Source organism: Actinia tenebrosa, unplaced genomic scaffold (genome assembly GCF_029948245.1).
Source record: "Actinia tenebrosa isolate PJP-AT-01 unplaced genomic scaffold, QUT_ActTen_1.0 PGA_scaffold3__52_contigs__length_22856419, whole genome shotgun sequence".
NCBI lineage: Eukaryota > Metazoa > Cnidaria > Anthozoa > Actiniaria > Actiniidae > Actinia > Actinia tenebrosa.
The window spans coordinates 7668373-7691361 of NW_028292580.1; the positions used below are offsets into that span (position 1 = coordinate 7668373).

General features: G+C 40.1%; 1 protein-coding gene across 4 annotated transcripts; it reads left to right on the plus strand.

Moving 5' to 3' along the window:
- The first annotated feature begins 8537 nt into the window (after positions 1-8537).
- On the plus strand, positions 8538-22759 carry LOC116288146 (uncharacterized). 4 transcript variants are annotated; one of them, XM_089034779.1, is made up of 11 exons: positions 10385-10659; positions 16789-16875; positions 17166-17436; positions 19012-19200; positions 20225-20519; positions 20979-21056; positions 21184-21261; positions 21573-21656; positions 21781-21858; positions 22148-22225; positions 22516-22759. In XM_089034779.1, the coding sequence occupies exons 5-11, from the start codon at positions 20456-20458 to the stop codon at positions 22551-22553; spliced, it is 498 nt and encodes a 165-aa protein (XP_088890905.1). In that variant the 5' UTR covers positions 10385-10659; positions 16789-16875; positions 17166-17436; positions 19012-19200; positions 20225-20455; the 3' UTR covers positions 22554-22759. The 4 variants fall into 4 exon arrangements, 2 of the variants coding, with proteins under 2 accessions (XP_088890905.1, XP_088890907.1); XM_089034781.1 differs by having other exon boundaries at positions 21184-21249; XR_016120619.1 differs by lacking the exons at positions 20979-21056; positions 21184-21261; positions 21573-21656; ... (1 more) ...; positions 22148-22225; positions 22516-22759 and adding exons at positions 8538-8551; positions 9265-9454; positions 9773-9905 and having other exon boundaries at positions 10253-10659; positions 20225-20460.
- Positions 22760-22989: the final 230 nt, after the last annotated feature.

Genomic DNA, 22989 nt, shown 5'->3' on the forward strand with positions numbered 1-22989 from the left:
TGTATTAAAGTGATTTTTAAAAAAAACGCTAATGATTGTTTTATTTCTCTTATTGTTCATTCGAATCATGCAAATGTTTGTCGAACCACGCTTTAGAATATAACGTTGACCCTCATGATTGTCCAAGCGCGTTATAGATTGTCAATGATTATGCTAATAGCACTAATGAATTTTCACTTTTGGGTAAATGATTGTCCATAAATGCAATTGTCTGTCATTTGGTGTTATTGAAGTTGAATTTCGCGCACAAGAAAATACATTCCGCGCATATGAATGTACAAACGCGCTATTGATTGTCCATTGATGCCTATGAATGTACACGCATATTCAATTGTCGTTATTGAAAGTTGATCCGCGCTAATGATGTTACTTGTGGTGTTGATGAAAGTACATTACACGTTATTGATACAACTATTGGCACAAATGAATGTACATTTTCTGTTAATGAATGGCAAAAGGTGTATAATGTATGTATGATTGATCTGATATCCGGAACACATCATGAGTCATGCAAATGTCTCAAAAAGGTGAGAGACTTCGGATCATGTTAGTAAACCAATCATTTTAGATTATTACGGTAAGAACCAATGACAAGGTGTGAGATTTTTGCTCATGTCCGGCTTCTCCTGTAATATAAAAGGATTTTGCACAACGTGGATCTTCCTCTTCTTCGAGTTCTTCAATGGACACGGATTCCATCATGTCAAGCACTTTAAACGATTCTTTAAACGAAAATATGACGTCCGTAAATAACGACACGGTAATGATAATCGCTTAACAATCAAGTTATTTCGACGTTGAATTGAAAAAGAGTCAAGCTTTAAAGGCGAACTTTGTAGTTAGTTTTATCTTTGTCTTTGCAAGGGCACTAGGACACCGAATGTGGTTGGATTTCTATAGGTTTTTTCCCCTTTCGATTATTTGAATTAAATTAACGTTATATACTTGTTTACTTATCTTGTGTCCGTGTTCCTTCGTTGTCTTCGTTCGCTGTTGTAGTGCAGACGTTTTCATTCCAAAGGTCAAACGGTTTGAATAGCCTACGAGCGTTACTTCTTTAACGGCCGTTCCGTACTTGACTCTGTTTGTACTATACCAACAACAACGTGACCGCGCGATGCTCCTTACGTCAGTAATATTCAACCGTCCAGTTAATATGGTTAATCAAATTCACCTTAAGTTCTATATAGAGTACCGGGGTAGGCTACTAGCCTGCTTGCCATTGTTCTCTCGTCTGCTCGCTTAATCCAATTATTTTGAAAGGTGGGGTGGCAGTGTGTTTACACAGCGATGACAGATGCAGCACCAACGCTAGTGTACGAACCACTGCCGAGCCTAGACAGGGGTAACACGATCTACCTCGGCATTAGTAGTATTTTCGGCATGAGTAACATTTTCGTTTTAATTGCAAAGAAAGTTACTAACTCTCCTTAGAATATTAGAGTCCAATTAGAGGGAAACATATCTTGAACCCAGGGTACTGTTTACGAAATGAAATGTAACTTTTCTACCCCAACTATACAGTTACAATTCAAAAACATTAATAGGACGGTTGGAAATTCGACCAGTAGGTCATCATTTTAGGTCACGCTCACGTTGACTGGACGTGTACAAGTAAGTAAACAAATAAAGATTAGATTGCAATTACGAAATATTGTAAAAAAAAAAATCCTTTATGGTAGTTGATAACACAAAAGGGGGAAGTTTCTTTGAGTAAAAATTGTCGCATGAGAGTGGGGATTTTAGTGTGTTAATAGCGTGTTGTCGTTGATCGATGGTACGTAAATCTATAACTCCTGTACTGTGCCGTACTGTGCCGTACTGTGTTAAGTTATAGAGGCCGTAATCTGGTAGTCACGTCTTCCGGTTCGAATTACTAGCGTTCGGGACCGAGTGTGGGCCGAGGGAGATCGTGTTACCCAATGTCTAGGCTCGGCAGTGGTTCGTACACTAGCGTTGGTGCTGCATCTGTCATCGCTGTGTAAACACACTGCCACCCCACCTTTCAAAATAATTGGATTAAGCGAGCAGACGAGAGAACAATGGCAAGCAGGCTAGTAGCCTACCCCGGTACTCTATATAGAACTTAAGGTGAATTTGATTAACCATATTAACTGGACGGTTGAATATTACTGACGTAAGGAGCATCGCGCGGTCACGTTGTTGTTGGTATAGTACAAACAGAGTCAAGTACGGAACGGCCGTTAAAGAAGTAACGCTCGTAGGCTATTCAAACCGTTTGACCTTTGGAATGAAAACGTCTGCACTACAACAGCGAACGAAGACAACGAAGGAACACGGACACAAGATAAGTAAACAAGTATATAACGTTAATTTAATTCAAATAATCGAAAGGGGAAAAAACCTATAGAAATCCAACCACATTCGGTGTCCTAGTGCCCTTGGTCTTTGCAGAACACAAGCACTGAAGAAAATCCTCGCCCCCCCCTGTCATGATATTTAGTGGAGGCTTTGATTATGGTTGCTTGCTTTAATGACGATTAATTCGGTATACTTATTCTGGTGCTTAACTTGATACAATGTGTGTAGAGAGAGGGGAGAGAGAGTCATATTACATTTGTTACATAATAGAACCTAATGTTGCGTGACAAGTGTATATTATTACATCCCCCTTTTCATTAAAGAAAAAAACTAATTTTATGAAACGCTAAAAATTATCTTAATAGAAAAAATATCATATGTAATAACAGTAATACTACTTGCTCATGCTTGCAAGTGTCTAATTTTTTTTTTTTTTTTTTTTTTTTTTTTTTTGTCTTTAAACGTATCTGTTGGGCGGTCTTACGATTCTTCCACTTCGGGTAACTGTGGTCCCAGGTGCGTGGCTTCCGTTGTTTTCCAGAGGTTCTGCATTGCCTCTGGTCTCTGTTAGTTCTTGATATTCACTGGTAGGTTGCTCTGCCGCTGGGGGTGCTTCTCTGATGTGACACCTGTTGCGTCGAAGCTCACTTCCAGTTTGTGACGTCACTAAATATGAGCGTGGTGCTTCAAGCTTTTCCTTGACGACTGCAGGCTCCCACTTCTTGGTCGAGGGATTCTGAATGGTGATGTTGGTACCTCTTGCTAGCTCGGGTAGAGGTCTGACATTACGATCGTGGTAGAACCTTTGGATTTCTTGTTTCTCCCTTAGCCGGTCGGTGATTTGATCACTGTTGGCACTCCTGTTGATGGTGCGGGGTAGGTTATCTTGTAGCTTTCTTCCGAAAAGTAACTCAGACGGCGATGGGAGTTTATTGTCCATGGGTGTGGTGCGTAGACAAAGCAGGGCCATACTGGGATCCTGTCGTTTCTCGAGTGTCTTCATGAGAACGCCTTTGACTGTTTTAACTTGATTTTCTATGAATCCATTTCCTTGTGGGTAGTGTGGAGAACTGGTTACGTGGTGGAAACCATATTCGTTGGCAAATTCTTGGAATGCTACACTGTCGTACTGAGGGCCGTTATCTGAGCGGACTATTTTTGGGATTCCCTGCTCGCTGAAGATTTGCTTCATCGCATTAATGACAGTTCTGCTATTACTCTGCCCTTTGGGTATCTTCCTGACGAATGGGTATTTGGAGTAAAAGTCAGAGATCAGAAGGTATTCAGAGTCGTGTAAGTGGAACAGATCAGTTCCTATGGTGTGCCATGGCCGAGGAGGTATCTCGGTTGGCAGCAACGGTTGTCTGGCATTAGATGCCTGATGTTGTTGGCAAATGGGGCATGATTGGGTAATCTTATCAATATCGTTGTTAAGGTTCTTCCAGTACACAGAAGTTCTGGCTCTGAGCTTTGTCTTTTCAGCTCCTTGGTGTGCTGCGTGAAGCTTTTGTAGAATGTCATTTTGAAGCGTTACGGGAATGATGATTCTTTGACCTTTTGTTAGTATTCCGTCATCTATTCCTAATTCGTCTCTGAATGACCAGTAAGGCTTTAGGCTCTTTGAGATTTCTTTGATGGTTGATGGCCAGCCTTCGTAGATGACTTGCTTGAGGGTGGCTAATTCTTGGTCTGCGCTGGTGTTTTCACGAATCTTCTCAATCATGGTCTTGCTAAATTGAGGGTACACCTCATGTACTTGGACTTCCATGTTTCCAATGGGATGGTGATCTTCTGGTGATAGACGTGAGAGTGCATCTGCTATCAACATGTCTTTGCCGGGTATGTACTTGATTTTCAGGTCGTATGGCTGCAATCTTAGTAGCATTCTCTGTAACCTGGGTGGTGCAGATATCAGATGCTTGAGGTGAATACTTTCTAGAGGTTTGTGGTCGGTAAACACTGTGAATGGTCGCCCGAATAGATAAGTATGAAATCTCTCACAACCGTATACTACTGCTAGAAGTTCCCTTTCGATGTTAGCGTACCTTGCTTCGGTTTCAGTTAGCGACTTGCTTGCAAAAGCGACTGGTTTGCCATCTTGGAGTAAGGATGCTCCAAGACCCTTGGTCGAGGCATCAACTTGTAGGGTTACTTCCTTTCTATCGTCGAAATATGTTAGGGTGGTTGTATCAGTGATTGACTTCTTTACTTGCTCAAATGCTGCTTGGTATTTGGCGTTCCAAGTGAAGACTTGGTTATCTTTGAGTAGACCTCTTAAAGGTGCTGTAAGTGTGCTTAAGTTGGGTATGAAAGGACTCATGTAGGTTGCTAGTCCTAGGAAGGTTTGAAGATCTCGGCGGTCTCCTGGCTGTTTCATCTGCTTCAGGGCGGACACCTTCGCAGGGTCGGGCTGTATTCCAGCTTCGCTACAGATGATACCATAGAATTTGATCTTATCTTGCTTTATGTGACATTTGTCTGGATTGAGCTTTAACCCAGTCTTCTCACATCTTTGGATCATGCTGTGCAAGTTTTGGTCATGTTCTTCTTCTGTTTGGCCATAGACTACTATGTCGTCGACGATTCCAATGACTCCTTTACAGCCTTCGAAGGTCTGGTCGATTTTGGATTGGAATACGTCTTGTGACATACGGAGGCCGAATGGCATTCTCAGAAACCGATACCTGCCAAACGGGGAGTTGAAAGTTGTGAGGTAACTTGATTCTTTGTCGAGGACGACGTTCCAGTATCCGCTTTTGGCATCTAGAATTGAAAAATGCTTGGCTCCGCTGAGTTTGGGAAGAATTTCTTCTAGTGTTGGCGTAACGTGGTGGTCACGTTGAATGGCGGCATTAAGATCTTTAGGATCCAGACATATTCTTATTCTACCGTTGGGTTTGCGTCTATAGACTAGGCTGTTGACCCATGCGGTGGGTTCACCTTCTCGGACCTTTGTGATTATTCCTTGTTCCATCATCTCGTCTAGCTCTAGCTTGATATCATCCTTAAGGCTGATTGGTACTCTTCTTGGTGGGTGAATCACAGGGGCTATGTTGGGGTTCAGCGTGATATGGTATTCGCCTTGGAATTTTCCGATGCCGTCGAAGCAGGTGGGGTATTTGGATAATAGCTGTGCTTTACTTTCTATCTTCTGGCTCGTAGCGTGGTTTGTTTGACTTTGGCTGTGTGGTTGTTTGGCATCATCCTGTGTTTCCACAGAACAGTTCAGTGTAATTAGCCTTAAATCTAGTGCTGTTGGCAAGCCTATGATTGCACGGCCTGGCGCGTTGGTGATGTAGAAAGGTGCTTTGGTTTGCAATTTGTTGTGTGTGCATTCTATATCATATATGCCTAGTTGACCGATTTCTGATCCGCCGTATGCTGTGAGCTTTGTTGCTGATGGCTTTAGGGCTTTAGGTAGCGGGTTTCCGTCTGGACCAATTTTCTCCGGAAACATCTGTTTGAAAAGTCGAATTGGTAGGATGTTGGCTTGTGCTCCTGTGTCTACCTTGGCCTTCAAATTTGCAGCTTGTGCGTTTCGCATGTTGGCCAATTGAACGCCTAGTGTTGCGTATACTTCATCTCTGGGTTTAGTATTGACGTTATCGACACTTATTGATTCAAAATTCAATGAGTCAAAATGCTCATGTAAATCATTTGTGTTCACCATCTCATGGACGCGCTTGTTTTTGTGACGTGCGTCTTGTGTGCTGTCTTGATATGATGGTTTTTTGTCTTGTGTTGTATGTTGGTTTGTGGGCTGTTGTGTGGACCTGTTCTTTTGACGGCACATTTTACTCCAGTGGTTAGCTCTGGAGCAGTAATTGCATGTAGAGCCATATGCGGGACATTTTCGGTATTCGTGATTGTTTCCGCAGTTTCCACATTTTCTCATGTTCCCGGTTCCGGATTTTCCTATGGCGTGCACGCTTTGGTTGTCAAGCGGTTTGTTGGATAGCTGTGCTATATGCGCCATCGTTGCTTCGTAAGTTCGGGCGTATTCGATTGCTTTGTCAAGCGTTAAGTCGTTTCCGTGCTCTAGTATTCGCTCTTGAGCTTTAACATGCTTAGTGCCTATAATCAATTGTTCAATCAGGCGTTCTTCTAACTCCTGTTGATCTCTAAACTTGCATTTATTTGCATGATTCCTGCACCTAGTCATGAAATCATCAGTGCTCTCATCGTTATTTTGTTTTAGATGTTGTAGCTGATATCTTTCTAATCTAAAGTTAGTTTTAGGTGCAAGATGCTTTTCGAATTTGGACCAAATAAAGTCGGGCTTTGTTTTGTCATCGTCGTCGGCCCACGTGAAACTGTTGTATATATCTACGCCTTGACGGCCTATCCAAAGTAATATATATGAGGATTTTTATACGTCTGATTTCTTTGAGAACGGACCGGTGAATATTAATTGGCAATATTGTTTAAATCTAGCAAATTCGTCGGTGATATCGGCTCCAGCTTGCCAGTTCATAACAGGGGGCGTGAACCCTGTCGCCATGCTTGATGTGTTTCTTGCCGAAAAAACGCTTATTTCTTAATATTACTGACCTTCCAGTGTCTTGTGTGTTTAGTGTTTTACCTCTGACACCATGTCATGATATTTAGTGGAGGCTTTGATTATGGTTGCTTGCTTTAATGACGATTAATTCGGTATACTTATTCTGGTGCTTAACTTGATACAATGTGTGTAGAGAGAGGGGAGAGAGAGTCATATTACATTTGTTACATAATAGAACCTAATGTTGCGTGACAAGTGTATATTATTACACCCCCCCCCCCCCCCCCCAAGGAATCCTTATGGAGCATGATAAGAAGCTTGCATTCTTCAGTGGAAAAACGTGGGTTTTTATTTCCAACTTTACGACGTCGATTACGGCCAGATTTAACAGCAACGTTGTAAGTTGTTTAACAGCATCTTCAAAATTGAAACATCTAGTAGTCAAAACTGGTAAGCCAAGTGCTAGTTCTTCTAAAACAATTCATTTTTATTTATATATTTTTTATTTGGAATCTTGAATTGCATATATTAAGATATTTTTAAATATATCTTTCCTTTTGGATAAGATGCACATTTGCGAAAAAGTTTTTGTCACTTTGAAACCGGCCAGCGTGCGTACGTTATGTCCGTCATGCTACTGCGCGTGCGTTATGTCAGTACCTTCTCATCTCCTCCAGCTAGTTCGAGAAATCTTTGATTCTTCGACGTCACTATTTTTATGAGAAAAAAGACTTGCGCTTCCAAAATGAATTACGAAAAACTTTAAAGTTTTTTTTTTACTTTTTCTTTTCCTTCGTTCATTGTCTCAGTCTGTCTTTTTTTCCTCCCGAATGTGGAGTTTTTGGGATTTATTTCAGTACTGTAATCCTTGGGAATTTTTGACAATAGAGAGTTTTAGATTTACGTTCACGGCACAAGTGAAACGTCAGTTGACCATTTAAAAATTATTTTAAATAGCTTAAAAAGAATCGCAAAAAAAGTCCAAGTAGTAGAAAAACAAAAGAATATTTGTCTTTGGCGAGAAAGTGTGTAAAATGCAAAGTAAAATACAGGAAAACGATGAAAACGTGGTCACGTTTGCCGTTTGCGGGGAGAAAAAAAGTCAATCTAAAACGCTCTTGTTACGGGTACACAGTACTATGACCTGTGAATCTTCGAACTAAAGACTTCGAGACTGACGATTGGTCAATACTCGAAATTCATAAGGAAATGAAATGGAAAATGGGAATGCACTTTTTATGGTATTACAATTCAGTATAATTTATTGGGCTTCCTGAGGCTGCTTGAGCCCTCTAAATAGATGGTTTGCGGTGTAATGTGAGGGGTCATGAGTACATCTTGTATATCTTTTCTGCAGAAAAGTATGGGGTTGTATGGAGGTTTGTGTCTGCTATTAAATTTCAATATGGTTAAACTAATTGTCTTTGATGTAACTTATATTAATCTTAATCATGAGCATTTGTAAATTGAAGATCGTTATTTTTTGGATCGTATGAAGCTCAAACAGGATATAAGGTCACATGCAGGTCTACCTAGTCTATAAGGCTTATATTTTGTGACTGACGTCATGAGTTTTATCGGAAGTGATTATTGAAAGACATATATGTTTACATAGAACAAAGACCAATTGATTCATGTAATAATTTAACAATTAACCTGTCATATGAGTTAAGTAAGTGGACACGAGCCACGTTTAGCATAGTTCAAGTTTGCAAGCAGCTAGACAAGGTATGATTTTACTTGTATTATTATTTTAGGAACTATTGTATTTTCTTTAAGATCTATCGCGATTATTGTATGATTGCATGTATGTACGATTGTCATTAAGATTAGTTAGCAATTTATTTCATTTGATTTATTATAGTTTTACGATTGATTTAACGACAAAGATTAAAAGAGATCAAGGGATCTAAAGTGTCTAGTCCGATCGATCCGTAAAATAGCCTAGCCATAACTGCGACAGTTACATATTTTTTATTTGCTATGATTTAGGGTATTGAATTTCGAATATAAATACCTGATAATGCCCTAATTTTAGGGGAACGAGGAAAAGAAAATCCATATGTGCAATGCCAATGTATTGCAGTTTTTTATGACAGTTGTTGCTAATCTAGATTGGTGTAAGGATTAAGTTTTATTGTCGACTCAGCTGTTTGACATTACAAAAAAAGACCTATTATTTATCATTTATAATTTATTATTTATAAATGGGATCTTTTTAGATTTTTAATTATAGCTGTTAAACTATACCCTATAATTCAGTATTCTTTCAAGATATTTTTTGAGCATTCCAATTTATATGCGTACTTTGGATTGTGCCCCCTCTACCTGTGGTCCGGGAGAGGGTTTAAATATCATGAATTGTACTAGAGATCATGTGATTTTTTATGATATTAATAATCAACACAAAAAATTTTCTATTTTTCTTTTGTCTATTAAAGGACTTGTGCATTGACAATGGCACAACTGTGTGACTCAAGAACGACTTTGTCAATTTTGCAAGGTGTATGTTGTTCATCTTTGTGGTACAGGGTACCAAAAGATGCCCCAGTAAGCATTGACTTAGGGACATACATGTTCCACCAGGCAGATAATTACAAAGGAACGAATACTAGAAAAGTCGCAATTTTGGTGAGTTATTTATGAATCTATAATAATACAAACATTAATAATCCTATGACAGGATGAGCGGGCATTTGCTTGCTCTTAAAATTTATTTTTTTGTTCCAGTGTACGTATGTTGTGTTGTATATTTTACGCACATATATGGGGGGAGGGGGGATTATAATAAATAAATAAATGACAGAGTTATTGAATAAAATCAGCATTTATCATATGACTTTAATTGTCAAATAATTTACAGACTTTGTAATATTTTTTAATACTGTACAATAATGTATAGGCATCTAAAATTTTAATGTTTCTCGTTATTTTGTCTTGAACATAAAGTACCCTGCATGGCAAAGCTGCGGTACTTTCATAATAAACAAAGAACTGCAATTCAGTCCAGCTACAAAGACAAGCCTTCCAGAGAACGAACGTTATGTCCTTCATCGAAGTGCAGGCCGTTCTAAAGGAAGAGGTAATTCTAAGTTTGAGTTTACTTCTCTCTTTGTTTTTTTTTAATTATGTAATGCAGTACATGTTTTGGATGTTGTGTGTTATTGTGCATGTATCCAAATTTCTAACTTGTGAAATTTAATGATCATCAAATTCAATAAATTAAAAAGGCTTGTCAGAAAGCTATTTCTTGCATAATTTAACACATCTGCTTCTGAGGTACTCCCCTGTATTCACCATACGGGTACGTGCAACCAAACAGGGTATGGTTTTCAGCAATTACAATGGAGTGGAATATTATTTCGGAATGTTATTAATATGTGAATTTGATATCTTTTAGGATGTGATGGGCTATTTTTTTTATTTCAGGTTGTGATGAAATTGTTTCCAACATAGTAATGCCATTAGGTGCACATGGTCTAAAAGAGCTGCTCCAATGTATGAAGGACCTGCTGACAAGTAACTTCCCTGCAGCATGTCTTGCCTTGGGGGGCACGGTCATGAGCCTTGGATACCAAAGAATTGTCCAAGTAGTAGGCTCATGTCCTGTAGTCTTACTTACAGGGGAAACAGAAACATCTAAAACCACTGTTTTAGAGGCATGCATGTCCATAACAGGAAATGCAGACATTAAAGGTAATTTTTTTATCCTTTAGAATCAATACATGGACTATTACAAAGACACAACAGATGTGGGGGTAGGGGTATGGATAATTTCTGGAATTACACACTATCAGGGATTGGCTGTAGGATGCCAGCCAGTCAGCAGCAAGATAGTGAGTAAAACATATACTTGTGATAAAATGTTGTTAAACTAAGAGATCCTATTTTTCATTACGCATATAGACTACACCTGTAAAATGGCCCTTGAGAGATCGAAGTTATGTGATTTGCCCTTTGCCTGGGATGACCCATCATCACCAGATGACGTTAAGTTTATAGTCCAAACCCTCTTCAACCACGTAAACTTGTTAGCATCATCTATTTACAATAACAAAAATGACTGTATTTGTGTACTTGATTTAAGGGCCGGGCTCCACCTTAAGTTTCTAGAGCAGTAGTGTGCAGGTACTTGACGAATTGAAATGGCTTTAGCCCCCATTACAGACAGATTTAAGATTAACATACCAAGATTTTTTGTACACTTATTACATGTGCAGATGAACCAAAGTTTTTTCCCTAAAACATTCAAAATCTTATGCCAGTTATCTTCTCTGTTTGTGGATCCTTGTTTGTGTCGTTTTGCAAACAAAATGGATATTCACAAAAATTCAAAAGTTAAGGAAAGTTGTCGATGGGATCTATGGGTCCCAGACCACCTTTAGTTAATGATCATCCATTTATTTAATTGCTCATTTAACCATATTCATATGCAAAATTTGTGCCTTAGAATTATTGAATAAGTTATTATTTTATCGATTATTATTATATAACATCAAGTATATGAAAAAAGCTATTTCAGCAATATACATGAGCAGCAGGTATGGGGACTCGCGGAGGGGGTACCGGGGGAGCCGGGTATTGCCCCCGCCAAGTACCAAAGGGCCCCCGCGGGTATTACCCCCGCGAGAGCTATGTGTTAAAATATTTGTCTTATATACGATGCATGAATGTAAAGAGTTTGTTTAGTGTCACAAACGAGGGTTAAAATATTTCCTAGATATAGATGGACGCCATCAGAAGCATTCGAAACGAAACCGTACGCAGGCTGCGAACTCAGGTATTGGATCGGCTGGACGCCGACTTTGCCTTCACGACATTTACAGAAGGAAACACAGAAGAAATCATGGACGACGCAAGGGCTGAAAAGATAATCGACTTAATGCCCGAAGGCAACTACCGCTTAGAATTAACGTTCATAAAGTACCTAGACGGCGACTGGAGAATAGAAAAGGGCCGAAATCCTATGCGAGCGTCTGGTTATAAGAGCATATTTTTGCCCATTGTTTCGGCAACCATTTTCGGCTACCTTTTCTACTCCCGCACGGGTATTCCTCGTAGACACATTTTTGCACAAAGTAGTATTTTTTTGTGCCCTCTGCGCTGGTAGCAAGCACCAGGAATGTCCGTGGGATAGCAAGGGGGCCCCGAAACAGTGCCCTCGTAGCAAGGGGTCGTAAATCGCGACACCCTTACTATGCATGGAGAAACACCGACGTGGATAGAGAGGAACGATTCGTTCCCCTTCTACTATCTACGCCGCGGTAGCTGCGCCAAAGTAGCCCGGTATGCGAAGTCTGTAGAGGCCTTCCAAGATCTCCAAAAGTATTTGTGTTGTTCTTTGCTTTCCTAGCATGTATGCGACCATACCCGCAGCTATGTAGAGATACATCTATATACCTATGGATCCATAGGTACCTAGCTATGTTCGAACCGTATTCGTAGATATATATGGCAACACCCAGAATACTATCCGAGGAAGAAATCGCAGGATTGTTGGAAGATAGGAGAAATGGAGTGGGACTGCAGAAGGTAGCCAAAAAGTACGGCATAGGCATACCAAAGATACGCAGGATAGAGCGGGAAAATGGTCTGGAGGTAGCAATTCCCGAAAAGCCACCAACTACAGACCTGCAGAAACATTTCCTAGAAGTGCAGGATTCCTTTGCTATAGTCCTCGACGATCTCCAAAAAGCTAGAGAAGAACTCCGAGACGCAAAGGAGGAACTACTAGCCAAAATGGAGCAAAGAGAGGAAGAGGATTCGTTCGAGAAAATAGACGCAGAGGATTTGTCCGAAGAAGTAGAGGAAGTATCCACGAAAATAGACTTGCAAATAGCCGGCAATGTACTATTTGCAGTCGCAGGCATTGCTGCTGTCGTTTGGGCACGCATGCAACCGCCCAAAGTTGTCTACTACAGACATCCAGCGGAGGATACGAAACCGCAGAGAAATTCTAGGATTCCGGAGATGGAGTAGAGACGTGCAATAGCCGGTATTTCTTCTTTGCTTTGGTAGTCTTTTCTCTACCAATCTTGCAGTACAGCGGTGGCTGCGATGTCCAGTCTATCTTTTGCTCGTCCAAAAAGTGTCCCCAGACTGGAGTAGTAGCATGTTCTACCGTACAGCCCTCCAAAACGCACTCTGGACACTTTTCGGAAAGGAATAGGATTGTCCTTTCTTTTTTTCTGTAGGTGGTTTTGGCGTATCTCCAGCATTGGTATTCGCCTGGATACATATGTAGCGCCTGTACGCATTCTTTGTTTGGCGGCGCAGGTACTTCCAGTAGTCTTTCCGGGTGTTTGGGATGTTCTACTTTTCTAGCCAATTCGTAGTACGTATCCAAACCAGGTCCTTCGGGCACGAAGGCAGTGGCTATGTTGTTCTGCCACTCCACCAATATTTCTTCTCCTGGTATGGCATTGCGTATGTTGCCGTTCGCTTCGAACTTTCCAGTCGCAAATGCATCCAATAGGGCTTCCGTGGCCCATGCTACAGAAGTTTCTCTATTCCTTCGCAATACTACGCGGTGCCCTCTTGCCAACCAGTTGGCATCCAAGTCTCTGGGGATCGCATATCCTAGTATCTCGTAGTCTCCTGCAGGTATTTGCTCCATCCTATGCACTTTGGCCCTAGGCGTCTCTGGGCCAAACGGGCTTTCCTCTCCAAAGAACAATCTACGCAGATTGTCTGTTCTTCTGGAAATTCTATCCAATAGTTTCCTGTACTTTTCCAATTCTTTTTCTATTTTCTTCCTGTCCTCTTCTTTTTGCCGCAGGATGGACTGCCTTTGTTCCGACAGTTCTGCGTGGTATCTTCTTGTGGCTTCTACCCACTCGTCTCCTTCCAAGTCGTCCCGTATGTCTTCCAATTTTTGCTGTCGTTTTCTTTTGGACAGAAAGGATATCCTGCGGTCCGTAGGCACTTTTAGTATTCCGAAGAGACTCTTTTCTATGCCTATCTTTTGCGCCTTCTTCGTGCGCCAAACCCACTCCACGTGTTCCGTGGTTGGGAGAAAGTCTGCGATTGTAGGAGGATCTTTGTGCACTCTGGTGGGTTTGTTAGACTCTGCCAACACGGTAGGGGAATCTTTCGTGTAGCATCGCAGCGGTGCTATCTCCACTGGGTCCAATCCACGCACGTCTATGCGGAATATAGGGCATTTGCGCAGACCAAACTCTGCAATGGCCCAAAGTACGCATTGTTCCCATCTTTCGTTGCCCCGTACACGTATGCCGGCTATGCGCCCCGTTGTCGCATGGCAGTACCAAGCTAGGAAGATTTCTTTCGTTTCCTCGCAGCAAATACACAAACATCTGTCCAAGTGTTCAGCGAGTGCCAACCACATGTTTTTGGGTGGTTGTACTACGAATATGTCTGCTAGTGGCTCTATGGTTTCCGCAATGGCATTTGTGTTTTCTTTGGAGAAATCCCTACCATAGATGGATATTTCCACTCTGCTGCATCCTCTTTTCTGCACGTCTGGATGCAGGAATGTTCTACGCAGGTGGTCGTTCGGACAATCCACGTACTCTGCCAACTTTGCTCCTACTGGATTTTGTACTTCGCCGGCTTCGAAGTTCGATACTATTTTGTTGTATATTTTCGTGCGTTTTCCGTCTTCTATCCAAGTACAAACATGTTCTCCCACAGCATGCGTGTTCTCCAAAATCGTACCGCTGCGCCAACCGCCACTATGCTGCGGCACGTATCCCAACTCCCGCAAACGACGTACCAATGCGACTCTATCCAAAGTTCCGGAGAAATCCTGCGTGTAGTTCACGGAATAGATACCATATCCGTGCGCATGTAGCAGCCTAGCAAACTTGGAAATGTTTTCGTCTACGGCTTCTATGGATAATTCCGAGGTGTCTACTTTGGCTACGAATACCGCGGCGGGTTCTCCATGCAAACTGGACCACTTGGCTGCCATATTGGAGACGCGGTCTACTATGTTTCCCTGCCTGCACGTGTGCACTACGCTGGTTGGTAGGAACACCCCAAATGTCTCCGTGGCTGCGATGGATATCTTGGAGACTATTGCCTTCGCATTCCTACAAAGCAGCTTCTTTCCATACAAATTCTCTTCGGAAACAAAACCATAGACAAACACATCGTCTACGAAAGGAGGCAATCCTTCTAGTGGCCGCAGACCGGTTGGTCCTTCGTTGCCCCGCAAATAGTCGCACTTGGATATGTCTGGTAGTAGATTTCCATCGTACGCATTGTCCAACAGCAAATGTGCTAGCACCCTATTCTTCGCACGTATACCCATCTCCTGCAATGTTGCCGAAATACTCTTTTGCTCTTCCATCTTCTATATATGGGAGTAGAAGGTTTTTGGCTACTAGCAAGGGGAACGAATCGTTCCTCTCTATCCACGTCGGTGTTTCTCCATGCATAGTAAGGGTGTCGCGATTTACGACCCCTTGCTACGAGGGCACTGTTTCGGGGCCCCCTTGCTATCCCACGGACATTCCTGGTGCTTGCTACCAGCGCAGAGGGCACAAAAAAATACTACTTTGTGCAAAAATGTGTCTACGAGGAATACCCGTGCGGGAGTAGAAAAGGTAGCCGAAAATGGTTGCCGAAACAATGGGCAAAAATATGCTCTTATAAAGGACGCAGGGTAGCAGTGTTTCATGTCTAAGGATACGTACTGGTCTTCATCGTACTCCATGTTCCATAGGCCGCCATGGCCGTGCTCCACGCAGGCCTTGGCTATGTCTTTGAATTCTTGGGGGGTAGGTTTCCAACCGTTTCTCTTTTTCGCGGCTAAGAAGTCTAAGCTGCGGCTGCTGAGGACCTCGTCTGAGAAGTCTTCGCCGAGGGTTTCGCAGACGCTTTGGATGCGCTGGTGTTCTACTTGGGGCCTGTATAGGGTACCGTCTTGGGTGATAAATTGACTTCCTTCGGGATCCATTAACCAGATGGAGTTCTCGTGGACCAATCCTGCAAGGGGCGAGGCTTCGTAGACCTTGGTTTCCTTCTTTCGCGGGAACCTTAACTCTCTCCAAGCGTGCCCGTTATGTTGATAGATGACTATTGGAGCCCCCCGGCCGCCGTACTTATGCGTGCCAGGATAGATGAACCCGTCCGTTATGTCCTTTACGTGTATGCGCCTCTCTAGAAGGGTCTCTAGCTTCTTGATGTTGTCTATCGTGGCTCCAGCCTTACGCGTGGCATGCTCCCATTTCCTTATGGCTTCTCTTCTCTTTGGGGTAAGCTTACCGCCCCGGGAGAATCCTCGAAGAACTCTCTTACCAACTTTCCTACGCAGTTGCCAGGATGTCGCATTGGTTTGAGTTTCCTAACGTCTGGTTCTCTAATCTTGTAGGCGCCGTAGATCACTACCGTAACGGGGTAAGCAACTTCGTAGAACAACATGTCGATTCCCACCAGCGCTCCTGGTCTGGTGTTCTTATTTAAGACAAACAGGTTCTGCTTACCAGACGCTCGCATAGGATTTCGGCCCTTTTCTATTCTCCAGTCGCCGTCTAGGTACTTTATGAACGTTAATTCTAAGCGGTAGTTGCCTTCGGGCATTAAGTCGATTATCTTTTCAGCCCTTGCGTCGTCCATGATTTCTTCTGTGTTTCCTTCTGTAAATGTCGTGAAGGCAAAGTCGGCGTCCAGCCGATCCAATACCTGAGTTCGCAGCCTGCGTACGGTTTCGTTTCGAATGCTTCTGATGGCGTCCATCTATATCTAGGAAATGTTTTAACCCTCGTTTGTGACACTAAACAAACTCTTTACATTCATGCATCGTATATAAGACAAATATTTTAACACATAGCTCTCGCGGGGGTAATACCCGCGGGGGCCCTTTGGTACTTGGCGGGGGCAATACCCGGCTCCCCCGGTACCCCCTCGGCGAGTCCCCCTACCTGCTGCTACATGGCATTGTAAGTGTGTGTGGCTGTGCTTATATTTAATTTAAAGAGTTGCAATTTCATATTTTTAAGGACTGGAAAAGATACATACATTTCATCAGGGGTGCCAAGGAGTCCACCTGTAATAAGTGCGAATTTCGCATGTGCTAATGATAAGCGGTAAGAATTATGATTACTTTTATAATCATTGTTTTTTTTACGAAATCACAGTATATGTACATTACTTCTCTTGGTTAAAGATTATTGCCATTCCTTCATTCATTCAATGATTCATCCCTAATTCAATGAATGAGAGCATTTTTGTTTTGCAAAAATATGTTATAAAGTATTTAATATACTTATATATATATAACATTTATATATCTCAGTAAATATTTACTGATGGTCAAAGAAAATGGAATGATCGAATAACCCCCTTTGTAAGTTATGGTATTTTATTTTTTTTACAGAGCCTTTTCAAGACAGGCTATTGTATTATTTGAAAAGAGTGAGCCAGTCCTAGCGACAAATGAAATGGTGGAGAAGAAGAAAAAGTTGGACCTTGCTGCAGCCAAAGCAAGCTGCAGCATCTTAGAATGCCTAAGCATCACATCGAAATTTCTTGACAATAGCTTAAGTTCTATTGAGAAGCAAGAAATTTCTTGCAAGGTGGAAGTCCTTCTGGGAGGGAAAATAAGGTCCTCCCAGATTTACTCCATGCTAATATGGTACACCTTAGAGGTAACTATACATAAATTATAAGCGGAGTGAAATCAATATCAATGAAATGAAGACATTAGATATTTAAGCTCTAAAATTACTATACATTTTTTTGTTATTTTGCAATTTTTTTTGGAATTAGTAAGAGTTAGTTACCGAGAACGGAGGTAATAAGCCATATACATCCCGAGGGCCGCAGGCCCGAGGGATGTATATGGCTTATTGCCGACATTCGAGGTAACTAACTATTTTAGTTATCAATTAAGAAGGTTTTCTATAATATTCTGATGTTAGACTTTTAAGATAATGAAAATAAAAAGAATTTAGAAAAATATTCGTGGTTCAATTGGAAGTTTAGAACGTATACAAAAGGGTAAACATTTTCCGCTTTGTTTTTATATTTCCCTTGTTGTCTATAGAGCATGAACAATGTGAGTTGATTATAAAGGGATTTACTAATGCCCTCTAGTCCCTACAGAGGTAATGTGGCACATAGTTTTAATGTTCTGGAAATCTATGATGCTAATTAAACAAAAGTGCAGATGATAATAGAAAACCATAGATTTTAGGGTTTTGTAATCACATGTGGCTGTATGGCAATGGAGTTGAAACGAACCGGGCATAGAGATGAAAGAAGCCTTCAAAAATACCAAAGGCCAAGTGTAAGTGTCAAGACAGCGATTTCCAAGTGCTTTGACAGTGGAGGTAACATCTACGGCAAAAAGACCTAATGAAGATCTCGATAATGGCGGCCAGGAAAACAAGAAGAAATGTAGTGAAAAGGATGAGCAAAACCCAGTTTGTAAGAATTATTATTTTAAAAACTGTGTTGTAAACTTTAACACATAAACTATGAGCACTAGCAACGATTTGATAATGTAATGTTTAGAAAACATATCTCTATAGTTTTTTTAAATGTAAACATTAATTAGATTAGTTCTGTAGAATAGTATTATTCCCCAGATAGTTTACTCGTCAGGCAGCAGGGAAGAGCGGGGCTGATATGAATTAATCTGATTGGCTCATTATAAATTCAAGGTCAATATATAGTTATAAACCGGGTTTATAACTATATATTGACCTTCGATTCATAATGAGCCAATCAGATTAATTCATATCAGCCCCGCTCTTCCCTACTGCATTTCATATTCCCTCCCCGGGCTTTAAGTTTGTCCATTGTTAATGAGGGTTGTAATAAAAATAAAGCCTTATGAATAACAAAGAAAACCGTGTGAATTGATAACTAATTCTTGTTAGTTCCTCCTGCGCTAAGAGATAATGTATGGGAATATTTTTTGTATTTAATTACCTAATATACATCAGATGTCTTTTGCAATATGCCTATGAAATTTCACAATATTATCATAATTTTACATGCAGTTCCTGATGTCGCCAAAATCCTAAAGTTCTTAAAATATATTTTTGTGCTGGCATCTCTTTGCAATAGACCTTTTTACTGACCCTTAATTCTCTGATTGGTAGATTTAGTTAAAATCTGCAGCTAAATGATTGGCGTATGAAACTTTTCAACTTCTTCAACTTTTCAAAACCAAATGTAATTTAATTCTTCATATTTAAATATTTTTTTCCCCACAGGTCATGAAAGTTGTTGGGTTCAGTGAAGATGCACCATTGATCTGGAACTACATTGAAAGTAAGGTAGTTCCATTCACTGATGACCTGTTCACTGGCCATATTCAGAAAGAGGTTTAATCCAATGGTCCAGAAGCCAATCAACTATGGAGCAATCTTGACACAATTTTTGGCACTCTGACCAAAAGAGAGGTATGGACCCAGATTAATTACAATAAAAGAAAAAAGTAATTTCTTACTATATTGTTTATTTTTCTATATATGCAATCTAGGTATATATTCTTGGATCAGAGGATAATTTGTGAGACCTAGCTATACTAAAGTTTTGCGCTTAGGCCCAGTTTAAGAAACGATGAATTTCACATGACTTTTTTATACATTTCGTCACTGAGAATATCATAAGAAAAATGATAACCAGCAATCCATCATTCCAGAGGAGTATAAATGGATTCTGGAAACTTTTTGTACATTAGTTAATAGCCCCGGCTTTATCACAAATGTAACTGATGTCTTGGTGCGCAGTTTATGCATGTATGCATTGTGTAGTTCCAGAAACTATCCATACCCTACCCACAGAGGAATAAAATTATTATTTGGAATTTCCACGGGGTTGGGGAGGTAAGAGAGAGAACCAAGTTACAGAGTTTGCATGGAAGAAAATTGGAATTTCCGGGGGTAGGGGGAGGGTCTTTAAAAAAATTCTTCAGTGGGAAGGGTATGGATAATTTCTGGAACTACACAATATTAAACTCATTAATAATTCATGAGGAGAGCACAGCAGAAATCTCACAACCGTGAAGAGGTTTGCAAATCAGATACAGAATCCTGTTCATTTGCATAAACTTTAAGATGGATTTTCCTGGCCAGATTCACTTTTATCTTGCAAATTTTAGCGAAACACAAAGGAACTATTACCTAGACATTTGATAAGTAATCTACAGTATTCGTGTCCTTGTTGTATCCAATATACAAACATATCGAACACAACACAGCCACTCATACTGTATATATTACTTACTACTCAGTTTTTCGCATGCATGAGTACATTAAAAATCAGTATTGTGGAAATTTTATCTTCTGGGCATGAGGTTAATTAAGAGGAGACTGTGTATACGTAGTTAACTATTTTCATTCATGCTATATGTAATACTGTATGATGTTTGAACAAAATCATAAAGTTCCATGTACTGATTTAGAATTATTTCACTTTTTACAGATTGCGTATGCTTTCAAGTGTACAACAATCAAAGGGCAGAAGCTATTAGCTATTGCTTATAGCAAACTTGCCTTTTACCTAAGAAGATCAGGTTGGCAGTGGCAAGAGGGGGATGTTCACAAACAGCTTAGAAGTTTTGGGGACAAGACGAGACTTCGATTTCTAAGCGAAGACTCTGAACTTGACTCGTTCAAGTCTGAAAAGGGATTGGACAAGGAAGGCAAGAGTGTGATGAGACAGTGTGTGTGCAATCCTCTTCGGAGTTTGCCAGCTGTGCTGCTTAAGCATTTTAATGGTAAATACCTGCAGTATTGAACTCTATGCAATGTTTGTGCATTAATATATCACTTAATTATAAAATGTAACTCGAGCACTGTTGGTAAAATAATTTTTGTTTGTCTTCTTAGTCCTTTTTGTAATCTCTGAGACTTATGCATTCACATAGTGAGAATTTATTTTTCAGTATTATTTATTATTAAGCTAATGCACAATTCTTTTAATAAGAGTTATTTTATTCAACCATTGAAGTAAATGTTTACTTAGAAGTGTAGTATAAATTATTACACACTAATTACATTGCATTTCTTTGTTCTTTTTACAATATTACAAGTCAGTAATGGGTGGCCTAAATTTTATTTGACAGCAGCTGGTTATTAAGTAAAATCCTTGTTTTAAGGTCTTAATTTCAAAAAGTATTAACTCACAGTTTACGTTATCGAAGTATCTTTTCTTTTTTGGTTTAATTTCTCCTCAGATGAGATCCCACTCCAAGTTAGTGCTCCTTTAACAGTGGATGCACCCCCTGAAGCCGACGATCAAGGTGTTGTTCAAGGTATTTCATCAGAACTCAGCTGTGATTCTAACATTTTATTTCACTTTAATGTACACAGAACTTCAAAAGAGTATGTAATTGGCAATTATCGAAGTATCTTTTCTTTTTTGGTTTAATTTCTCCTCAGATGAGATCCCACTCCAAGTTAGTGCTCCTTTAACAGTAGATGCACCCCCTGAAGCCGATGATCAAGGTGTTGTGGAAGGTTCGAACCATCAGAACGACTCAGCGGTTCTGACATTCATTGTGTAGTGCCATAAATTTTCCATATCCCTCCACCCGGTCCCCAACAGAGGAATTTGGAATTTTCAAGGGGTGGAGGAAGGATCAGATAAAGAACAAAATTACAGAGTTTGTATGGAAGGAAATTGGAATTTATTGGGGTTAGGGTGGGGGAATCCTCCATGGGGGGAGGGGATGGATAATTTCTGGAACTAAACTATTGTACACAGAACTTCACGAGAGTATTGCTAATTATTAAACTATCTTTTCTCTGTTGGTTTAATTTCTCCTCAGATGAGATCCCACCCCATGGCCAAGATAGTACTCATTTAATGGTAGATGCACCCCCTGAAGCTGACAATCAAGGTGTTGTTCAAGGTATTTTATCGGAACTCAGCTGTGATTCTGACATTTTATATTTCACTTTCATGTACACAGAACTTCACGAGAGTATTGCTAATTATTGAACTATCTTTTCTCTGTTGGTTTAATTTCTCCTCAGATGAGATCCTTCTACCCGATGAAAATATTCATCAGGTAGAAGCTGTCATCCATTTTACCCCTGCATCTAAAGAACAAGGTGTAGTATAACCGTTTTTATGATTACCTAAATTAGCTCCCATCTGAATTGCAAATAGAGTGACAAATAAGTAAAGAAATAAAGAAATAAACAGGTAGGTATATATTAACTTGGAATTTATTTTGAAGAGCATTCTGAAATAAAGGTAAATTATGCATTTGTATTGATATCTATTAATTATGTATATTTAATATTTGGCCGACCAGTATCACCTATTGCCTACTCTTATTGCCCAAACAAACTTTTTTGTCTTGCATTGTTATTCATTGTTATTTGTTAACCGATGTAGGATGCAGGAATGCGAAACGGACCAGAGTGTCAACGTCGTCAAAACTTTTTGACAAAATACATCCTGGCATTTTGAAAGGTAATGTCTTTGTGATTACAGCTATGACATATGTCAACTTTTATTGCAAGACTTGATAACAATTAAAGGGCTGTTTGCATTTTTATGTGACCAAACCCCTCCGGGGATCAAAATATATTTAATTCACCTGCATTGCAAAGACCTGTATGTGCATGATACAGTTAATTCAATCCAGTGAATGCTTATAGGGTGTCTATTTTGAGGAGGGGGGGGGGGGGGGTTGATTTGTCATCAATAATTGATTTTTGACTGCATGAACTAAAATTATTTTGTATTACTTTTCATTACAGAGAAACGTGTGCGCAAGAAAACAAAGAAGGACTTCTAAGAACTATATTCCTTTTATTTTGTTTCTTGTATTTTTTATTCTTCATATTGTAATTTATGCTATTGCACATGGCTAATCATGGTTAAAACATCAAAAGACTGAAATTCCAAACTCCACAAAACTGTTTGTCACAAATATTACATTTAAATTCAATTTAGTTATTTTATTTTATTTTATTTATTTGAACTGAATGACTAAGTGTTCTATTCGATACGTGTAATATATAGTATACACAAAATATAAACAATAAAATGCTTCAGATTTCAATGATTGTCAATGATAATTAATTAGTCAGAATGGGCATGTATTGTATTGTAAACTGCAAATTTAAGGATAGATCAAGGACAGCAGAGCACCCTGAAAAGTGTATGTGTGTGGGGTGGGGGTGAGATTTGAAAATGTAAGATACTAGCTAGTATGAAAAAGGGAAAAGTTA